Consider the following 18,606-nt stretch of genomic DNA (forward strand, 5'->3'; position numbering starts at 1 on the left):
CAGGAGGTGCCGGAACTGCGTTCCCCCGCGTTCCCGCTGAAAAAAAGCCCTGGTGAGGATGAACTTGACTGCAGCTGACTCCGGGTGGAACCCCCCAGCTCACACTTACGCCAGGCTCCGATATAGTCAGAAAGACAAGCCAAGGGTCGGGGTAACAAGCAGACAGGGATGGTCAGGGTAACACACCAAAGATGGCGCACAGACTCACACTCTGCAGGAGCCACACAGAGGAGCCTAACCACACTCAGGCAAGGCTGGCTTGCCGTGCACGGTGTTAAATAGTGTTTCCTGTAAGAGGCTTGGGTGGAGCCATGCTGAGAGAAGATTACTTAAACATGCAGGTGAGAGAAGACAGTCACTACGCTCAGCTGATACACAGAGCAGCGGTAAGCAGACAGGGCATGGAACATTACTGCATAGTCATTACAGTGGGTATCTTGATTAAGGGCCTGTATCTGGGAGGGATCTGACAACTAATAATGTCATGGCTTTTTGTTGAAGAATGTGGGGTGAGTCATTGGTCCTAGCGATGACATGGCTCTGCGCTGGCTGTGATGTCATAGAGACTCTTATTTTGGTTGTCCTGCTCTTTGCACCAAACACTCAGCCAGATCACACGGCCAAGATGATGTGAAACTCTATAGTGGAATATCTGCATTTAATTGGCTGGTTATATGAAAAACCCAGCCTGTGCATGAGACCATGTGGTTGCCATCATCCCTTGAAAATTGTGAAACCTCTAGGGTTGGGATTATGTGGGCAACATAAATAATAAAATGTATATATTTATTATTTAATATATATATATATATATATATATATATATATATATATATATATATATATATATACAAAATAGTAGAAAAATTCATGACAATATAAAATCACATCTACAAAAAAAAAAGATTCTCAGTTTAGGCCGATATGTAGTCTATATATTTTTGGTAAAAAAAATCAATAAGTGTATATTGATTAGTTTGCGCAAAAGTTAGTGTTTACAAAAAAGGGGAAGTTTTATATTATTTATTATTATTATTATTATTGATATTTTTATTTATTTTTTATATATATTAGTAATGGCGGCGATCTGATTTTTATTTGGACTGCGACATTATGGCGAACACTTTTGACACATTTTTGGGACCATTGACATATATACAGCGTTCAGTGCTATAAAAATGCACCGATTACTGTGTACAATAGGTCACGGTGCTACAGGTATTTGATATGTGAAAACTTGGAAAAATGATTTAACCACTTCCCGCCCGGTCCATATACAATTGACGTCCGGGAAGTGGTTGTGAAATCCTGACTGGACGTCTGTTGACTTCCTGCAGGATTTCATGGGGGCGTGCGCCCGTGGGGGCGAGCAGCGCGGCGATCGGTGGTGCGGGGTGTCAGTCTGACACACTGCATCTCCGATCTCGGTAAAGAGCGTCTGGCGGAGGCTCTTTACCACGTGATCAGCCGTGTCCAATCACAGCTGATCACGATGTAAACAGGAAGAGCCGTTGATGGCTCTTCCTCACTCGCGTCTGACAGATGCGAGTAGAGGAGAGCCGATCGGCGGCTCTCCTGACAGGGGGGGTTCGTGCTGATTGTTTATCAGCACAGCCCCCCCTCGGATGCCCACACTGAACCACCAGGGAAGGGGGCAGTAAAAAATACAAATAAATGAGAGCTGCCAATCGGTGCCCACAAATGGGCACTGACTGGCAACATGGGCACAAGTGATGCCCAGCAATGCCATCAGTGTCCCTCAGTGCCACCCCTCAGTGCCAGGGCTGCCATCAGGGGGTTACAGGCAGTACACCTGTAAGGGGCCCGGAGGTCCCCAGAGGCCCACAGGGCCCCAGATGGCAACCCTCCACTTTTTTTTTATTTTTATATATATATGTTTTTATTAAAGGGCCATTTTTTTTTATATATATATATTTTAATAAAGGGCCCTGAGGTTCCCCCCTTTTTTTTTCTAAAAAAAAATAAATATATATTTTATTTCTTCTTTTTTTTTTTTTTTTATATATATATTTTTTTTTTATTAAAGGGCTCAGAGGTCCCCAGGGCCCCATGTGGTAAACCCCTTTATAATTTTTTATATATTTTTATTAAAGGGCCCAGAGGTCCCCAAGGCCCCGGATGGCTACCCCCCTTTTTTCATATATATTTCTTTATTACTACTTTTTTTTTGTAAAGGGCCCCCCCCGCTTCTCAATTCGCGGCAGCCCCCTGCTTCTCAATTTCAGGCAGCAGCACCCCCCCCCCCCCTGGTTCTCTGCTCCAGGGGGCCCATGTCTGAAGCTGTGTAAGGGGCCCCATAATTTCTGATGGCGGCCCTGCTCAGTGCCACCCATCAGTGCCGCCTATGAGTGTCCCATCAGTGCCCAAAAAAATTGTTTGGGTACAGTGTAGCATGACCGCGCAATTGTCATTCAAAGTGCGGCAGCGCTGAAAGCTGAAAATTGGCCTGGGCAGGAAGGTGCGTAAGTGCCCGGTATGGAAGTGGTTAAAAATCATATTGCATAACTGCACTACAATGCATGATCTTTGTTGCAACATCATTGCAGCTATTACCATTTTTTTTTTTTTACTTGTGAAATAAAAACTCCTAGTGAATACTTGGGATTTACCTTGGGTAAGGTTGGACATGCTGGTTCCGGGGCAGTGACTTAATAGGTAGTGAAGTCAGCATCAGGAAGAACAGACATTGAACCTGCAAAAATTCCTTGGAAATCCCATTTGCTGACATACATGCACTTTTTTTTTTTCCATTCAATAACTGACACTTCTAAAAACACCTGTACTGAGGGAAATGGTTAGATGTTCCCCTCTGCTCAACTTCCCCAACTAGTCCCGCAGTTCTCGGCTCCTGTCCTCGGGACCTACTATGTATTCCCTTGGGGAGAGGCAGACTAGAGATCTGCAATCACTGAGCAGCAAATGATCTCACCTGTGATGGATTTCAGTTATCCTGCAAACCTGGCCTGTTAGTGGGCCCTGAGGACGGGAGTTGAGGACGGCAGATCTAGTCCTTTGTAAATCGTACATCTGGAACAATCACCTGGCAAGTGAAGTCAATGAAAAGTCAATCTGCCCAATTGTTCCCGTTCAATGACTAGGAAAGTACTAAAGTCTCTGAACCACCATGACAGCCAGGCAACGAGCATTTTCTAAAGTAGGGGGCCGCCAAGCTTTCTAAACAAAGGGCCAGTTTAGATTGGATGAATCCGGGAGGATTCCGAAATCTCTATTGTGATCAACAAATAAAAGCGTATACAGCACAGCGAGCACGGGAGATACAAATATCAATGCCTTTCACACAGAGAACAATGTCTGATCATTGGGGGGGGGGGGGACTAGGGCCAATGGGATATAAACCATGCACTATCATTCAGGTGTGAGCAGGAGGACTAGTGCCACATTGTTGTATCGGTTGGAAGAATAGTGCCACTTAATGGGGAGTGATTGGGGGGAGAGAAAAAGGGTACAACAATGTTTTTACCACCTGCCCCCAGCCGCGACCTTAAAGAGTAGTTTCCCTTTAAGACAGGCTCCTGCCCCCCGTGGAGCCATCCATGCACTCAGCCCCCCCCATGGAGTCATCCATGCACTCAGCCCCCCCCATGGAGTCATCCATGCACTCAGCCCCCCCCATGGAGTCATCCATGCACTCAGCCCCCCCCATGGAGTCATCCATGCACTCAGCCCCCCCCATGGAGTCATCCATGCACTCAGCCCCCCCCATGGAGTCATCCATGCACTCAGCCCCCCCCATGGAGTCATCCATGCACTCAGCCCCCCCCATGGAGTCATCCATGCACTCAGCCCCCCCCATGGAGTCATCCATGCACTCAGCCCCCCCCATGGAGTCATCCAGGCACTCAGCCCCCCCCATGGAGTCATCCATGCACTCAGCCCCCCCCATGGAGTCATCCATGCACTCTGCCCCCCCATGCAGTCATCCATGCACTCAGCCCCCCCCCTGCAGTCATCCATGCACTCTGCCCCCCCCATGCAGTCATCCATGCACTCAGCCCCCCCCCCTGCAGTCATCCATGCACTCAGCCCCCCCCCATGGAGTCATCCATGCACTCAGGCCCCCCCCCATGGAGTCATCCATGCACTCAGCCCCCCCCCTGCAGTCATCCATGCACTCAGCCCCCTCCCCATGGAGTCATCCATGCACTCTGCCCCCTCCCCATGGAGTCATCCATGCACTCAGCCCCCTCCCCATGGAGTCATCCATGCACTCAGCCCCCTCCCCCTGGAGTCATCCATGCACTCAGCCCCCTCCCCCTGGAGTCATCCATGCACTCAGCCCCCCCCCCCCTGGAGTCATCCATGCACTCAGCCCCCCCCCCCCTGGAGTCATCCATGCACTCTGCCCCCTCCCCATGGAGTCATCCATGCACTCTGCCCCCTCCCCATGGAGTCATCCATGCACTCTGCCCCCTCCCCATGGAGTCATCCATGCACTCTGCCCCCCCCTGCAGTCATCCATGCACTCTGCCCCCCCTGCAGTCATCCATGCACTCTGCCCCCCCCCTGCAGTCATCCATGCACTCTGCCCCCCCCCTGCAGTCATCCATGCACTCTGCCCCCCCCCTGCAGTCATCCATGCACTCTGCCCCCCCCCCCCCTGCAGTCATCCATGCACTCTGCCCCCCCTGCAGTCATCCATGCACTCTGCCCCCCCTGCAGTCATCCATGCACTCTGCCCCCCCCTGCAGTCATCCATGCACTCTGCCCCCCCCTGCAGTCATCCATGCACTCTGCCCCCCCCCTGCAGTCATCCATGCACTCTGCCCCCCCCTGCAGTCATCCATGCACTCTGCCCCCCCTGCAGTCATCCATGCACTCTGCCCCCCCCTGCAGTCATCCATGCACTCTGCCCCCCCCCTGCAGTCATCCATGCACTCTGCCCCCCCCCTGCAGTCATCCATGCACTCTGCCCCCCCCCCTGCAGTCATCCATGCACTCTGGCCCCCCCCCTGCAGTCATCCATGCACTCTGCCCCCCCCCTGCAGTCATCCATGCACTCTGCCCCCCCCCTGCAGTCATCCATGCACTCTGGCCCCCCCCCCTGCAGTCATCCATGCACTCTGCCCCCCCCCCTGCAGTCATCCATGCACTCTGCCCCCCCCCCTGCAGTCATCCATGCACTCTGCCCCCCCCCCGCAGTCATCCATGCACTCTGCCCCCCCCCCGCAGTCATCCATGCACTCTGCCCCCCCCCCCGCAGTCATCCATGCACTCTGCCCCCCCCCCCCCGCAGTCATCCATGCACTCTGCCCCCCCCCGCAGTCATCCATGCACTCTGCCCCCCCTGCAGTCATCCATGCACTCTGCCCCCCCCCTGCAGTCATCCATGCACTCTGCCCCCCCCTGCAGTCATCCATGCACTCTGCCCCCCCCCCTGCAGTCATCCATGCACTCTGCCCCCCCCCGCAGTCATCCATGCACTCTGCCCCCCCCCATGGAGTCATCCATGCACTCTGCCCCCCCCCCATGGAGTCATCCATGCACTCTGCCCCCCCCCCTGGAGTCATCCATGCACTCTGCCCCCCCCCCATGGAGTCATCCATGCACTCTGCCCCCCCCCCATGGAGCCATCCATGCACTCTGCCCCCCCCCCCATGGAGCCATCCATGCACTCTGCCCCCCCCCCCATGGAGTCATCCATGCACTCTGCCCCCCCCCCGGAGTCATCCATGCACTCTGCGCCCCCCCCCCCGGAGTCATCCATGCACTCTGCCCCCCCCCCGAGTCATCCATGCACTCTGCCCCCCCCCACCCCAGAGTCATCCATGCACTCTGCCCCCCCCCGGAGTCATCCATGCACTCTGCGCCCCCCCCCCCCGGAGTCATCCATGCCCTCTGCCCCCCCCCCCCGGAGTCATCCATGCACTCTGCGCCCCCCCCCCCCGAGTCATCCATGCACTCTGCCCCCCCCCCGAGTCATCCATGCACTCTGCCCCCCCCCCGGAGTCATCCATGCACTCTGCCCCCCCCCTGCAGTCATCCATGCACTCTGCCCCCCCCCTTGCAGTCATCCATGCACTCTGCCCCCCCCCTTGCAGTCATCCATGCACTCTGCCCCCCCCTTGCAGTCATCCATGCACTCTGCCCCCCCTTGCAGTCATCCATGCACTCTGCCCCCCCCTTGCAGTCATCCATGCACTCTGCCCCCCCCTTGCAGTCATCCATGCACTCTGCCCCCCCCCTGCAGTCATCCATGCACTCTGCCCCCCCCCCCTGCAGTCATCCATGCACTCTGCCCCCCCCCTGCAGTCATCCATGCACTCTGCCCCCCCCCCCCTGCAGTCATCCATGCACTCTGCCCCCCCCCCTGCAGTCATCCATGCACTCTGCCCCCCCCCCCTGCAGTCATCCATGCACTCTGCCCCCCCCCCCTGCAGTCATCCATGCACTCTGCCCCCCCCCTGCAGTCATCCATGCACTCTGCCCCCCCCCCCTGCAGTCATCCATGCACTCTGCCCCCCCCCCATGCAGTCATCCATGCACTCTGCCCCCCCCATGCAGTCATCCATGCACTCTGCCCCCCCCCCATGCAGTCATCCATGCACTCTGCCCCCCCCCCCCATGCAGTCATCCATGCACTCTGCCACTCCCCCCAGGGATCAGAAATTCATCTTGCATATCATGCATTTTAATGATCGGAAACCTATTACGAATACTCCGTATATCTGTGAGCATAATAGATGAAAAGCAGACTGCGTTTACATTTCAGTTGCATTTACGGGGAAATTGGAGACAGCGGAGCGTTTACATAAAGCGACTAATCAGATTTATTTCTGCATCGCCGAATGAAAAACGCGGCTTGAATAATTCAGAGAAAAACTCAGAAAACGGCGGGGAAAGGGGGGGGACGTAAATCCTGAATAGAACATCTTCTGTCTGATTTCCTGCATCTAACGGGTTAAGGAGGGAAGGCGTCCCTTTCACACGGCGTGTCCCAGAATGCCCTTCTTCTGGCTTTCCCCCAAAATCCGGGTCTGGCTGCCCTCCCAGATCCTCTCGCCCCCCCCTCTCTCTCGCGCTCCCCCCCTCGCTCTTCATTTTGCAGTCTGTGCGGCTCTAGACTCGGTCACTGTGAGTATTGTGTCTGCAAGGCCTAAGGTGGGGGGCTTACAATCGATCGGGTGACCCCCCCCCCCCAAAAATAATTGCAGATCTCGCCAGAAGAGTTGGGGCTTCGGGGGTTAACTTATTAAGGTGATATTTTGCCGCTGCGACAGTGAAGACGAGGCCTCCCCCTTTTCCCATAGCCAGACCACCAATCCCTGCATAGAAGACCCCCCTTGTCTGGAATATAGAGAGGCTTCTGCAAAGCCAAGGCTCCCGCGTTTCGTCAGCGGACATCAAATAACAGATTTTTTTTTGTGTGTTTTTGTCACTTTTTCCGAATTGTATTAACACTTATTGCTGCTTCCTTTGAAAAACAAGACTAAAAACAAGCCTCCGCTAGGCGCTGTCCCAAAGAGCTGACGCTCTAATTTTTAATGGGAGAAAGTTGCAGTGCAGGTCTCGGCAGGGGACGTCTCGTCCTTTCTCGGGCACCCAGAGGTCAGAGCAATGCAGGGTTATACTGCCGGTGCCAATCTGCAAAACTGGCACAGACGCCGTGCTCAGGGGGCAGGGGGGGGTAGAGCCTACTGGGAACAGCTGATGGGAAGAGATAATTATTCCCATGCTGCGGGCGCCAAGTTCACGTCCCCAAACTCAACGGCAGGTGATGCAGGGAGGAGCGGCGGCGCTGAACAAGGAACACCATGTCTTTGTGCCAGTCACCAACTAAATCCCAATAGTAGGGGGTTTGATATATTGTAGCCAGAGACTGGTAGCCAGAGACTGGTAGCCAGAGACTGGTAGCCAGTGCCGGGACGGGGGTCACCTGGAGCCCCTAGAACAGGGATCTTAAAACTACGGCCCTCCAGTTGTTCAGGAACTACAATTCCCATCATGCCTAGTCATGTCTGTGAATGTCAGAAGTTTACAATGCCTCATGGGACGTGTAGTTCTGCAACAGCTGGAGGGCCGTAGTTTGAGGATGCCTGCCCTAGGGCAAGAGTCTCAAACTGACAGCCCTCCAGCTGTTTGCGAAACTACAAGTCCCATGAGGCATTGCAAGGCTGACGGTTACAAGCATGACCCCCAACAGGCAGGGGCATGATGGGACTTGTAGTTTCACAACAGCTGAAGGGCTGCCAGTTTGAGACCCCTGCGCCTCGGGGCGAACGTGCCAAATTGTTAGCAAAAATCTCCCCCCCCCCCTCTACCATATCACCTCTACCGCGAACCCCCCCAAATCAACCCTCCTAGTATAAATCCTCTTCTCCCATCCCCCTCCCAACACGAATTACCCCTAAATCACCAATCCTAGCACACGCCCCCCCCCCCCAAATCAACCCTCCTAGTACATATCCTCTTCTCCCATCCCCCTCCCAACACGAATTACCCCTAAATCACCAATCCTAGCACATGCCCCCCCAAATCAACCCTCCTAGTATAAATCCTCTTCTCCCATCCCCCTCCCAACACAAATTGCCCCTAAATCACCAATCCTAGCACACGCCCCCCCCCCCCACCAAATCAACCCTCCTAGTATAAATCCTCTTCACCCATCCCCCTCCCAACACAAATTACCCCTAAATCACCAATCCTAGCACACGCCCCCCATCAAATCAACCCTCCTAGTACAAATTCTCTTCTAGAATTACTGGAACTACATTTCCCGTGATGCACTGTAGAGTGCATGAGCATCATGGGAAATGTAGTTCCAAAATATGTGGTGTGCCAAGGTTCGCCATCACTGCCCTAGGGCATACAACCTTGAGGCTTTAGAAACACTTTAAACTGATAGACAAGGCATCACCTATGGAGCTTTTTGGGTACACTTAGGCCCAGATTCTCAAAGGACTTACGACGGCGCAGCGCCATGTACGCCGTCGTAAGTCCTAATCTGACCCGTCGTATCTATGCGCCTGATTCTTAGAATCAGTTACGTATAGATATCCATTAGATCCTACGGCGTAAGTCTCTTACGCCGTCGGATCTAAACTGCATTTTTTTTTGGACCGATAGGTGGTGCTTCCGTCGAATTCCCGAACGAACGCGCGGCCGACGCAGTAAAGTTACAACGTTTACGTTAGGCTTTTCCCGGCGTAAAGTTGCCCCTGCTATATTAGGCGCAGCCAATGTTAAGTATGGCCGTCGTTCCCACGTCAAAATTTAAAAAAGTTGCGTCGTTTGCGTACGTCGTCCGTGAATGGGGCTGGACGCCATTTACGTTCACGTCGAAACCAATGACGTCCTTGTGGCGTACTTTGGAGCAATGCACACTGGGAAATCCGCCGTTCCGCAAAAACGTCAATCACGTCGGGTCACAGTAGTTTTACATAAAACACGCCCCCTGATACAAATTTGAATTAGGCGGGCTTACGCCAGCCGATTTACGCTACGCCGCCGCAACTTACGGAGCAAGTGCTTTGCGAATACAGCACTTGCCCGTCTAAGTTGCGGCGGCGTAACGTAAATCGGATACGATACGCCGCTGGATGTGAATCTGGGCCTAAATTTTTTTTTTTGCAATTTCACGGGTGTGCACAATTTTACGTTTTTACACGTTTGGCATCTATAGTTTTATTTTCGATACAACCCCATCTTTTATACTTTATACCAAAATTGGGTACCAATATTGTGTTTCCAATAAAATAAATTTTCGTGTATTTTTCCTAAAAATATGCTCTTGATAAAAAGCTACGCAAATAACATGCAGCATAAAAATTACAACTACATTTTATTCTCCAGAGCCGCAGCTTTCAGAAAATATATACTTTTTTTTCCATGTATGAGACCCTTTGTGATGGTCTGTCCTCCTCCTTTGCAGATGTTGTCAGTTCTTGCACAGAGGTCGCCCCTTTTGGCCAAGTTGAGGTTGCTGGGAGCTGCCAGCGCACGCGCGGCCCACAGCCACGAGAGCTCAGGTAAGTGTAATGTACATTGCGTGTGTGGCATGCAATGTAATGACATAAGTGATGAGAGTCGAGGTTCACATGGGCTAAAATGAAATGAGAGTCACAGAATGAGGTAAGGAGGAATCTGACAACTCAAGTGAATCGATATATAAGACGTGAAGGTCAATGGATCAAAACAAGGAAAAGGACACCACAGGAGGCGAGGATCAATATTTCTAGGACGGAGGACAAGGTGACATGAAGATGAAGTCACCTTGAAGATGAATACGGAATGAGGTTAGGACTTCCTATATGCTACAGAATCCAGATTGCAATTGTATAAAGCAGGGGTCTCCAAACTGCGGCACGAGGGCCAGATGTGGCCCTTTGCTAGCCTTTATGCGGCCCTTGGGGCACTATTCCTCCAACTGATATGAGGCACTTATTCTTCCACTGACACCAACAAGGGGGCACTATTTCCTCTACTGATATCAATGATGGGATGCTATTCCTCCTACTGATAGTGGCCCTACTCCTCCTCCTACTGACCACCAACCCTGAGGCCACATTTGTTCCTGGTGCTAGGCCCGGGACATTTTCTCCACCCACTGGCCACAAACCGGCCCTTTCTAAAGTCTGAAGGATAATAAAGTGGCCCTTTGTTTGAAAAGTTTGGAGACCCCTGGTATAAAGGTACTCCAGTACTGATGAAGCGCACTAGTTGAAATACGTTTTCTGGGTTATAGTTCTAGGGAGTGGAGTTCTCCTGTAATTGTTAGTACATATTTCCAAGGCAAAACTCTTGAGGTCAACCCAAGAAAATTAAATTTCCCCCCATGTTAAATTTTGATTTGTTTTGGAGGTTTTGGGCACCTTGGCATATTTATAAAGTGGTGAATTTGACATCCACCAAATATGAAGCTTCCAGGTGCATATAAATCGGTGCTCCTCAACCACTGGGCAATGGCCCACTGCTGGACAAAAGCTTCTCTTCTCCTGGGGTTCCAGCCAGCTGATAATTCCCTAACCTACCATAGTGCCTCCCATCTCCCATAGTGCCACCAACCACCCATCTCCCATAGTGCCACCAACCTCCCATAATTGCCCACAGTGCACGTCAACCCCCACAGTGCCTGCAGGCTCCATGAGAGCCCTCAGCCCCTAAAGTGGCTCTCTGGTTCCCCTTCAGTTGTAGTTCCACTAACCCAGGGGTCTATAAACTTTCTAAACAAAGGGACAGTTTACTGTCCTTCATATTTAAGGGGGGGGGGGGGGGCAGACTGTGGCCATTGGAAGTTGAATAAATCTGGATGTCAGTGGGATTAAGCAATTGTCCTATCTTTGGTGTCAGTGGGAGGAATAGCATCCCATTGTTGGTGTCATTGGGAGGCATTGTGCCCTATCATTGGTGTCATTGGGAGGCATTGTGCCCCATCGTTTGTAATTGGGAAGAAAATGGTGTCCCAAGAGCCAGCTAAAAGCAAGCAAAGGGCCACATCCAGCCCCCGGGCTGCAGTTTGGAGACCATTGCACTAACCTATCAGTGCCTCTCATATAAAATAGTGCCCCCAACCTCCCATAACTGCCTGCAGTGCCCCTCAACCACCCACAGTGCTCCAATTCCCACTGAGAGCCCTAGGCCCCTACAGTGCCTCCCTTTCGGGTCTCCAGTCAACTGCAATTTCACTAACCTACCACAGTGCCTCAGGTTCAACAGTGTTCCTAACCTCCCACAATTGCCTGCAGTGTCCCCCCAAAAGCCATGACAGCCTTCAGACTCCACAGTGCCCCCAACCTCCCACAGTGCCTCCTAACCTACTGCAGTGCTTTTAGATCCCCATAATGTCCCTAACATCCAACAGCATCGAACAGTACCTCCCAATATCCCACAGTACTGGTGTAGTGTCAGTTTGCTGCCTATCCTATAATGCTGCGGAAGTCACGTGGCGGCCAACTCCGCATGCGCGATGCGTTCCAAACGCAAGTGCGATGCGTTCCAATGGATTTTCGACAGTACACACCAGCGAAGCCGTCATTCAGGGCGACATGTACTTAGAGGAAAGTGGCCAGCCGGCCTCACGTCCTCGGTTCGCTCGGACAGCTCGCTCGACCTCCTGGCTCTTTTTTTTAACATCCTCCAATCCACTGGATCGCATTTGCGTTTGGAACGCATCGCTCATGCGCAGTTGGCCGCCACGTGACTTCCGGAGCAATCTAGGATAGGCAGCAAACTGTGACAATACACCGGCAATAAACTTCAAGCCCCTTACCTCCCACTCTGTCACCCAGACTCCCACAGTGCCCACAAGCCTGCTCTAGAGCCTCAAGAGACCCCATAGTGCCTCCAACATTTAGAAGTGTCCCACAGTACCTCCTACTCCCCAGACTCCCTCAGATGCCCCTGTAAAGCTCTCGGGCTCCTGGAGAGACGCCCCCAGAAAACCCTAGTCTGCTAACCTCATCCAGAATCCCTGCCACAGTGATGCCCATAAGTCTGCATTAGAACCTCAAGAGTCTCCCATAGTGCCTCCAACATTTAACAATGTCCCACAGTGCCCGCCACCCTCCTGCAGAGACCAAACCACTAGAAACCTCTTCCTGCATGATCCACTATCCCAGTGGTCCTCAAGTACCCACGACGGGCCATGCTTTCAGGTTTTCCTTTGCACGGCTGCTTTAAATCAATATCAATGACCTGGTATTGATAAGAGCTATTTTATCTAAGGGAAGTTCCTAAAACTCGGCCTGTTGGGGGTAGTTGAGGACTACGGTTGAGAACCATTGCACTATCCAACTCTTATGATAATGGGCTCGTGTTCAACTAATTCGTATTACTCAATATCAGAATTGTATTTTGTTATAAAGATCTCTGCACTGTTAAATATGCTTCATTGAAACAAACCGTTAACAAGAATGCTTTAGAATTAATGAGGGAAATATACAATGAGCGCAAGAAAACTCCCTAAAAATACCAGACGTAAAAAAACCATAACAACCGAACAGAAGAGAGTCCAACGGTGGGGAATTCCAAGGTCACTACATGTATGGAAAGGAAACTGAAATAAAAGCTTTGGACCTGCTTCCCTCTCAACCTTTTAACCGTGGTAGTAAATAACCCCCCTGGCTTGTGTGGTTTCTTGGGGATTCCAGCAGTAGAATGGCCCCGGAAATAATTTCAAGCAGAATCCCTGACGCCATAAATTTCCTATGGAGATTATCCACCCAAATCTTCCTATATTTGTCGCATCTGTTTATCTGCAGCCCTCCTTTCTCTACAGCCTTCTAAAGCACAGTATTTCTGAGCTCAGAAGGCAGCGGGTGGGGATCCAAAGTCACCCATTACACAGCTGAGTGTAATCTGAGACCTGACTGCAGCATAGGGACATATCCCCTCTACTGTCTCACAGGGAAATGTGCACAGCTGAGGCTGTCAATCCCTTGCTGTGAAGCTGTCAGAAGTAACTCGTGCAGATAAAGGAAGAAGAAAGCAGCCAAAAATCACACTAGGTGCTATTTATTGAAAGAACACACTAAAGAACATTGGTCTCCCAACTGTGGCCCTGCGGCCCTTTGCTTGACTTTATCTGGCCCTCGGGGCATTATTTCTTCAACGCCAATAACAGGGCATTATTTCTTTATCGACACCAATAACGGGGAACTATTCCTCCCACTAACACCCACAATGGGTCCCCATTCTTCCACTGAGTCTTATGATGGAGCATTATTCCTTCCATTGACCCCAATGATGTGGTGCAATTCCTCCCAATAATGGGGCATCATATCTCCCACTGACTCCAATGATGGGGGAACTATTCCTCCCACTGACTCTAATGATGGGGGGGGGGGACTATTCCTCCCACTGACTCTAATGATGGGGGGGGGGGAACTATTCCTCCCACTGACTCCAATGATGGGGGGGGGGGGAACTATTCCTCCCACTGACTCCAATGATGGGGGGGGGGAACTATTCCTCCCACTGACTCCAATGATGGGGGGGGGGAACTATTCCTCCCACTGACTCCAATGATGGGGGGGGGGGAACTATTCCTCCCACTGACTCCAATGATGGGGGGGGGGGGAACTATTCCTCCCACTGACTCCAATGATGGGGGGGGGGGGGAACTATTCCTCCCACTGACTCCAATGATGGGGGGGGGGGGGAACTATTCCTCCCACTGACTCCAATGATGGGGGGGGGGAACTATTCCTCCCACTGACTCCAATGATGGGGGGGGGGGGAACTATTCCTCCCACTGACTCCAATGATGGGGGGGGGGGAACTAGTCCTCCCACTGACTCCAGTGATGGGGGGGGGGGGGGAACTAGTCCTCCCACTGACTCCAATGATTGGGGGGGAACTAGTCCTCCCACTGACTCCAATGATTGGGGGGGGGGGAAACTAGTCCTCCCACTGACTCCAATGATTGGGGGGGGGGGGGAACTAGTCCTCCCACTGACTCCAATGATTGGGGGGGGGAACTAGTCCTCCCACTGACTCCAATGATTGGGGGGGGGGGGGAACTAGTCCTCTCTGCAACACCAATGATGGAGCATTGTTTACTTTTACAATTTCATCCACTGAAACCAACAATGAAGCTTAATCCCTCCCCCACACACTGAGCCCAATGAAGGGGCACAATTATTTCCAATGACACCAACAGTGGGACACAATTCCCCCAATGACATCAGCAATATGGCACAATGCTTCACAATGGCACCAAAGATGGGGCATTGTTTTCTCCCAATGGCCACAATCTAACCCCCCTAAAGCCTGAACACCAGTATAATGGCCCTTTGTTTAGAAACTTTGATGATCTTTGATACAGAAGGACGTGGTTTGTCCATTTTTTATTTTAGGCTTCCACCACTGAGGTTTGCAACCAGTTTAATGTGAAAATCTGATGTAAGAAACCCCACAAATGGCTTTTTTGGGCACTTTGATTACGCTGGTCCTATCATTAAAGTATATAAGATTATTACACAAAAAGGTTAACGGAATGTTTTCTCTCTGGACAGATGCTGCACCATATTACACAAGGCCAGTATATCATGACCATCGCGCCTTACCTTTACCCGACATCCCATTCCATGAGTCGCTGAGCACGCAGGAAGTGTCCCTTAAAGAAAAGGAAAAGGGACCCTGGAAGCAGCTGAGCCAAGAAGAAAAGATTTCACGTAATGTACCACAATCATTTATACATTCAAAAAATGTACGCACAAACACAGAATTTAAATGCAGAATGTGAAAAACAATTGAAATATCTGTTAAGGCAATGCTGCCGTCTCGCCTCCTCCTTGGCAAGATTCCATTTACCATCAGGCCTCGGACAGGAAGTTGGGGGGGGGGGGGGGGGGGGGGGGGAAGAACATGGATGGTACCAAAAAATCGAGCAATTCTAGCCTGGAGGCCGTCAAGCTCCAGCCCTCCCCTGCCCAACAGAATTTAGATTAGAAGGGGGTTGAAGTAAAAATTGCAATACTATACACCCTATTGTACCCTATATAACTATTGCATATATGTATTAATTTGTAAATCCCTATAATTAGCTAGTCTGAGTATGCGAGGCCTAATGATGTTGGCTATGAAGACAGCCACATATGCTAGTAAACAATATCTTATTTATTTCCCAAGAAAATAAAAATATCGCATACAACAGCAGATTTCTTTAGAGCCTATAACAATAATAAAACCATACATATACTAAAGTCCTCTAGGTAGAATCCTTGATGGCTGAGCTCAGATGTTAAGAGGGCTCTCTGTTTCAAACAATCCTATTTAAAGAACCTTAGTCGTAACTCAAACTCCCCCCCATTGCCAACCCCCTTTGCTTCTGGACCAATCATAGTGTTCACAATCCTCAATAGATTATATTACTGACTGTCCTGCCATACTTGGCCTCTGGGGGGCAGTATTGCCCATATCATCTCCAATAGCTTGCTGGTCTTTGATCGTTGCTATTACTTATGTTGGCAGTTACACTTCCTTTGAAGCTTGTTTGCAGAGGGGCTAATCACGGAATCTCGCAGACAGATTGGGGCCACTAGTATGTAAATTTAGAGGCTTAACTGGCTACAATCCAACCTGAGGGGGAAGGTCCAACCTGACCGTTGGGAATGAAAACAGATGTGCAGAAAATCCAGAAATTATATTAATGCATGTTGCATTCCAACAGGGGTAGAGCAGCACTTTGAGCCAATCAGAACTTTTTTTATAAAAGTGGAGCACAGGAATAGGGACCTTCATTATCCAATCACAGGCTAAGATGGAGTTTGGACCATGTTCTATTAACAGCATTGCAGTTTGGTGGGAGGGCCAGGAGGTGGCTAAGCTATTATAAGTAAACTGAAGGGTAGTTTTGTTAAGCAGAACTGTTTGCCCAAAGATCAGCTTTAACAATCCATCAAGGCTTAAATTCTTATGGTTTTCTTCCTCTTTCATGCAGTTTATCGGATACAATTCAACAAGACGTACGCAGAGATTAATAAGCCGAGCAATGAATGGAAGAGTGTAATCGGTGGCGTTTTCTTTTTCTTCGGCATCACAGCTCTTATCGTCTGGTGGCAGAGAGTTCATGGTGCGTACCATGGTAGAGGCTACTTACCCAATCATCGATAGAACGTATTGGTATTAGACGTTAAGCTTTCAGTAGCCAAAAGTTTGACTAAGACCTCATGTACATTGCTGCTGGTAAACACGGACGTTTAAGAGCAGTTGGGTGTTTTTTTCAGCTGCCCCTGAACCATCCTCTAACTTATCTGTCCATGTACACAAGGTTTTCTTTTCTAGTTCTTTCTAGGCAGTTGTATTTGGAAGCGTGAAGGCGCTGGCTTCTCAGCTCATTCATTGGTTGATGGCAGCACAGCCATTGGCTCCCGCTGCTGTCAATCAAATCAATGATGCGGCGTGCCGGGGCCGAGTGATAGTCAGTGGCTATAGCCACCGGCTGTATCATGGGTGCGCGCCCGCAAGCTAACCCCCTTGGGAGAGAGCTTCCCATGAAGGGGGTTAGCTGATGCAGGGAGGACTAGAGACAGCTGCCGAGGGACCCCAGAAGACGAGGATCGGGGCCACTCTGTGCAAAATGAGCTGCACAGTGGAGGTAAGTATGACATGTATGTTGCTTAAAAAAAAAAAAAAACTTTTAGTGTCCTTTAAGAGGCAAGCCCTCCAGTTTCAAGTCATTGAAGTGAGGAAGGGAGATGGCTATCAGTTCTATATGGTCAAAGGCTTTTGAACGCCTGACCATCACATCTATTATATGGCCAAAATAACTGAGTTTTAAGTTTGTCAAAGCCCAACTCCAGGCAAAAAAATGTGATAATGTCAGGAACAGTCCACCACACAAGACCGCTAGACAGCAGGGGGACAGGAGCCTACTGAAAGCAAAACGTCACTGCATGAATCTATCTATGGGGATTAGAGAGTGACAGGAGAGGGGGGGGGGGTGGCGCTCCTGCGCCCTTATAGATGCACCGCCACTGGTAAGATGTCAATTGGACTTTAAGTAGCTATCATGCCACCCTGGACACTGGAAGCTCTGACATTCATGGTTACCCAACAGCTTTACCACTTGGTCACCAAGTTTCTAGCTGCCGAAGTCCGACCTCTTTACTTGCATTCTTTTAACAGGCCAGGGACTCGCAAATGATTAAGGAGGATAAACTGGATGAGCAATATTTATATTGATATAATTTAAGGTTCTCTTTAGGCTACCTACGCTTTCAACCATTTCCTAATTTTCATTTCCTTCCTTCTCTGCTATAAGTGTTTCCTGAACTCCCGCATACCCTCGAGGACGACTGGAAGGCCATGCAGGCTCAAAGAATGTTGGACATGCGTGTGGGACCCATACAAGGTTTCTCCTCCAACTGGGACTATGAGAAGAAAGAATGGAAGAAGTGAGAAGAGGGCGAGGAGGAGATGGGTTATAGGACCGAGCACAAGTTTAGTATTTATGCACAATGTGTTAGTGTACCATTTCACCAGGAACACGCAATTAAACTGTCAATGAATTTACCTTATTTGTTGTGTGTCCTCAATTGGAACACTTTCCGGTTTCCATAACGGCATGGGTTTTGGCTTTTAGGCCGCGTACACACGATCAGTCCATCCGATGAGAATGGTCCGAAGGACCGTTGTCATCGGTTAACCGATGAAGCTGTCTGATGTGCCTACACACCATAGGTTAAATAACCGATCGTGTCCGAACGCGGTGACGTAAAACACGACGACGTGCTGAAAAAAATGAAGTTCAATGCTTCCAAGCATGCGTCGACTTGATTCTGAGCATGCGCGGGTTTTTAACCGATGCTTTTGCATACTAACGATCGGTTTTGACCTATTGGTTAGGCGTCCATCGGTTACATTTTAAAGCAAGTTCTTATTTTTTTTGACCGAAGGTTAACTGACCGATGGGGCCCACACACGATCGGTTTGGACCGATGAAAACGGTCCTTCAGTCCGTTTTCATCGGTTTTGACCGATCGTGTGTACGCAGCCTAAGAACACTTTTTAGCTACTGTTCTATATAAGTACACTAGACATTTGAAGGCTATCGAGTGGTGTTTTCTAGCCAGCTGCACAGGTAGGTTATTGGCCATTGGATAAAAAAAATATTATCTCACTTGT

General features: G+C 50.3%; 1 protein-coding gene across 2 annotated transcripts; it reads left to right on the forward strand.

Moving 5' to 3' along the window:
* The first annotated feature begins 296 nt into the window (after positions 1-296).
* Positions 297-17,995, forward strand: LOC120918417. Of its 2 annotated transcripts, none has more exons than XM_040329967.1 (5): positions 297-386; positions 9,911-10,007; positions 14,994-15,152; positions 16,421-16,552; positions 17,744-17,995. In XM_040329967.1, the coding sequence occupies exons 1-5, from the start codon at positions 312-314 to the stop codon at positions 17,878-17,880; spliced, it is 600 nt and encodes a 199-aa protein (XP_040185901.1). In that variant the 5' UTR covers positions 297-311; the 3' UTR covers positions 17,881-17,995. The 2 variants fall into 2 exon arrangements, with proteins under 2 accessions (XP_040185901.1, XP_040185900.1); XM_040329966.1 differs by lacking the exon at positions 297-386 and adding an exon at positions 6,945-7,113.
* The last annotated feature ends 611 nt before the right edge of the window (positions 17,996-18,606 follow it).

The sequence above is a fragment of the Rana temporaria genome, chromosome 12 (assembly GCF_905171775.1).
Source record: "Rana temporaria chromosome 12, aRanTem1.1, whole genome shotgun sequence".
Lineage (NCBI taxonomy): Eukaryota > Metazoa > Chordata > Amphibia > Anura > Ranidae > Rana > Rana temporaria.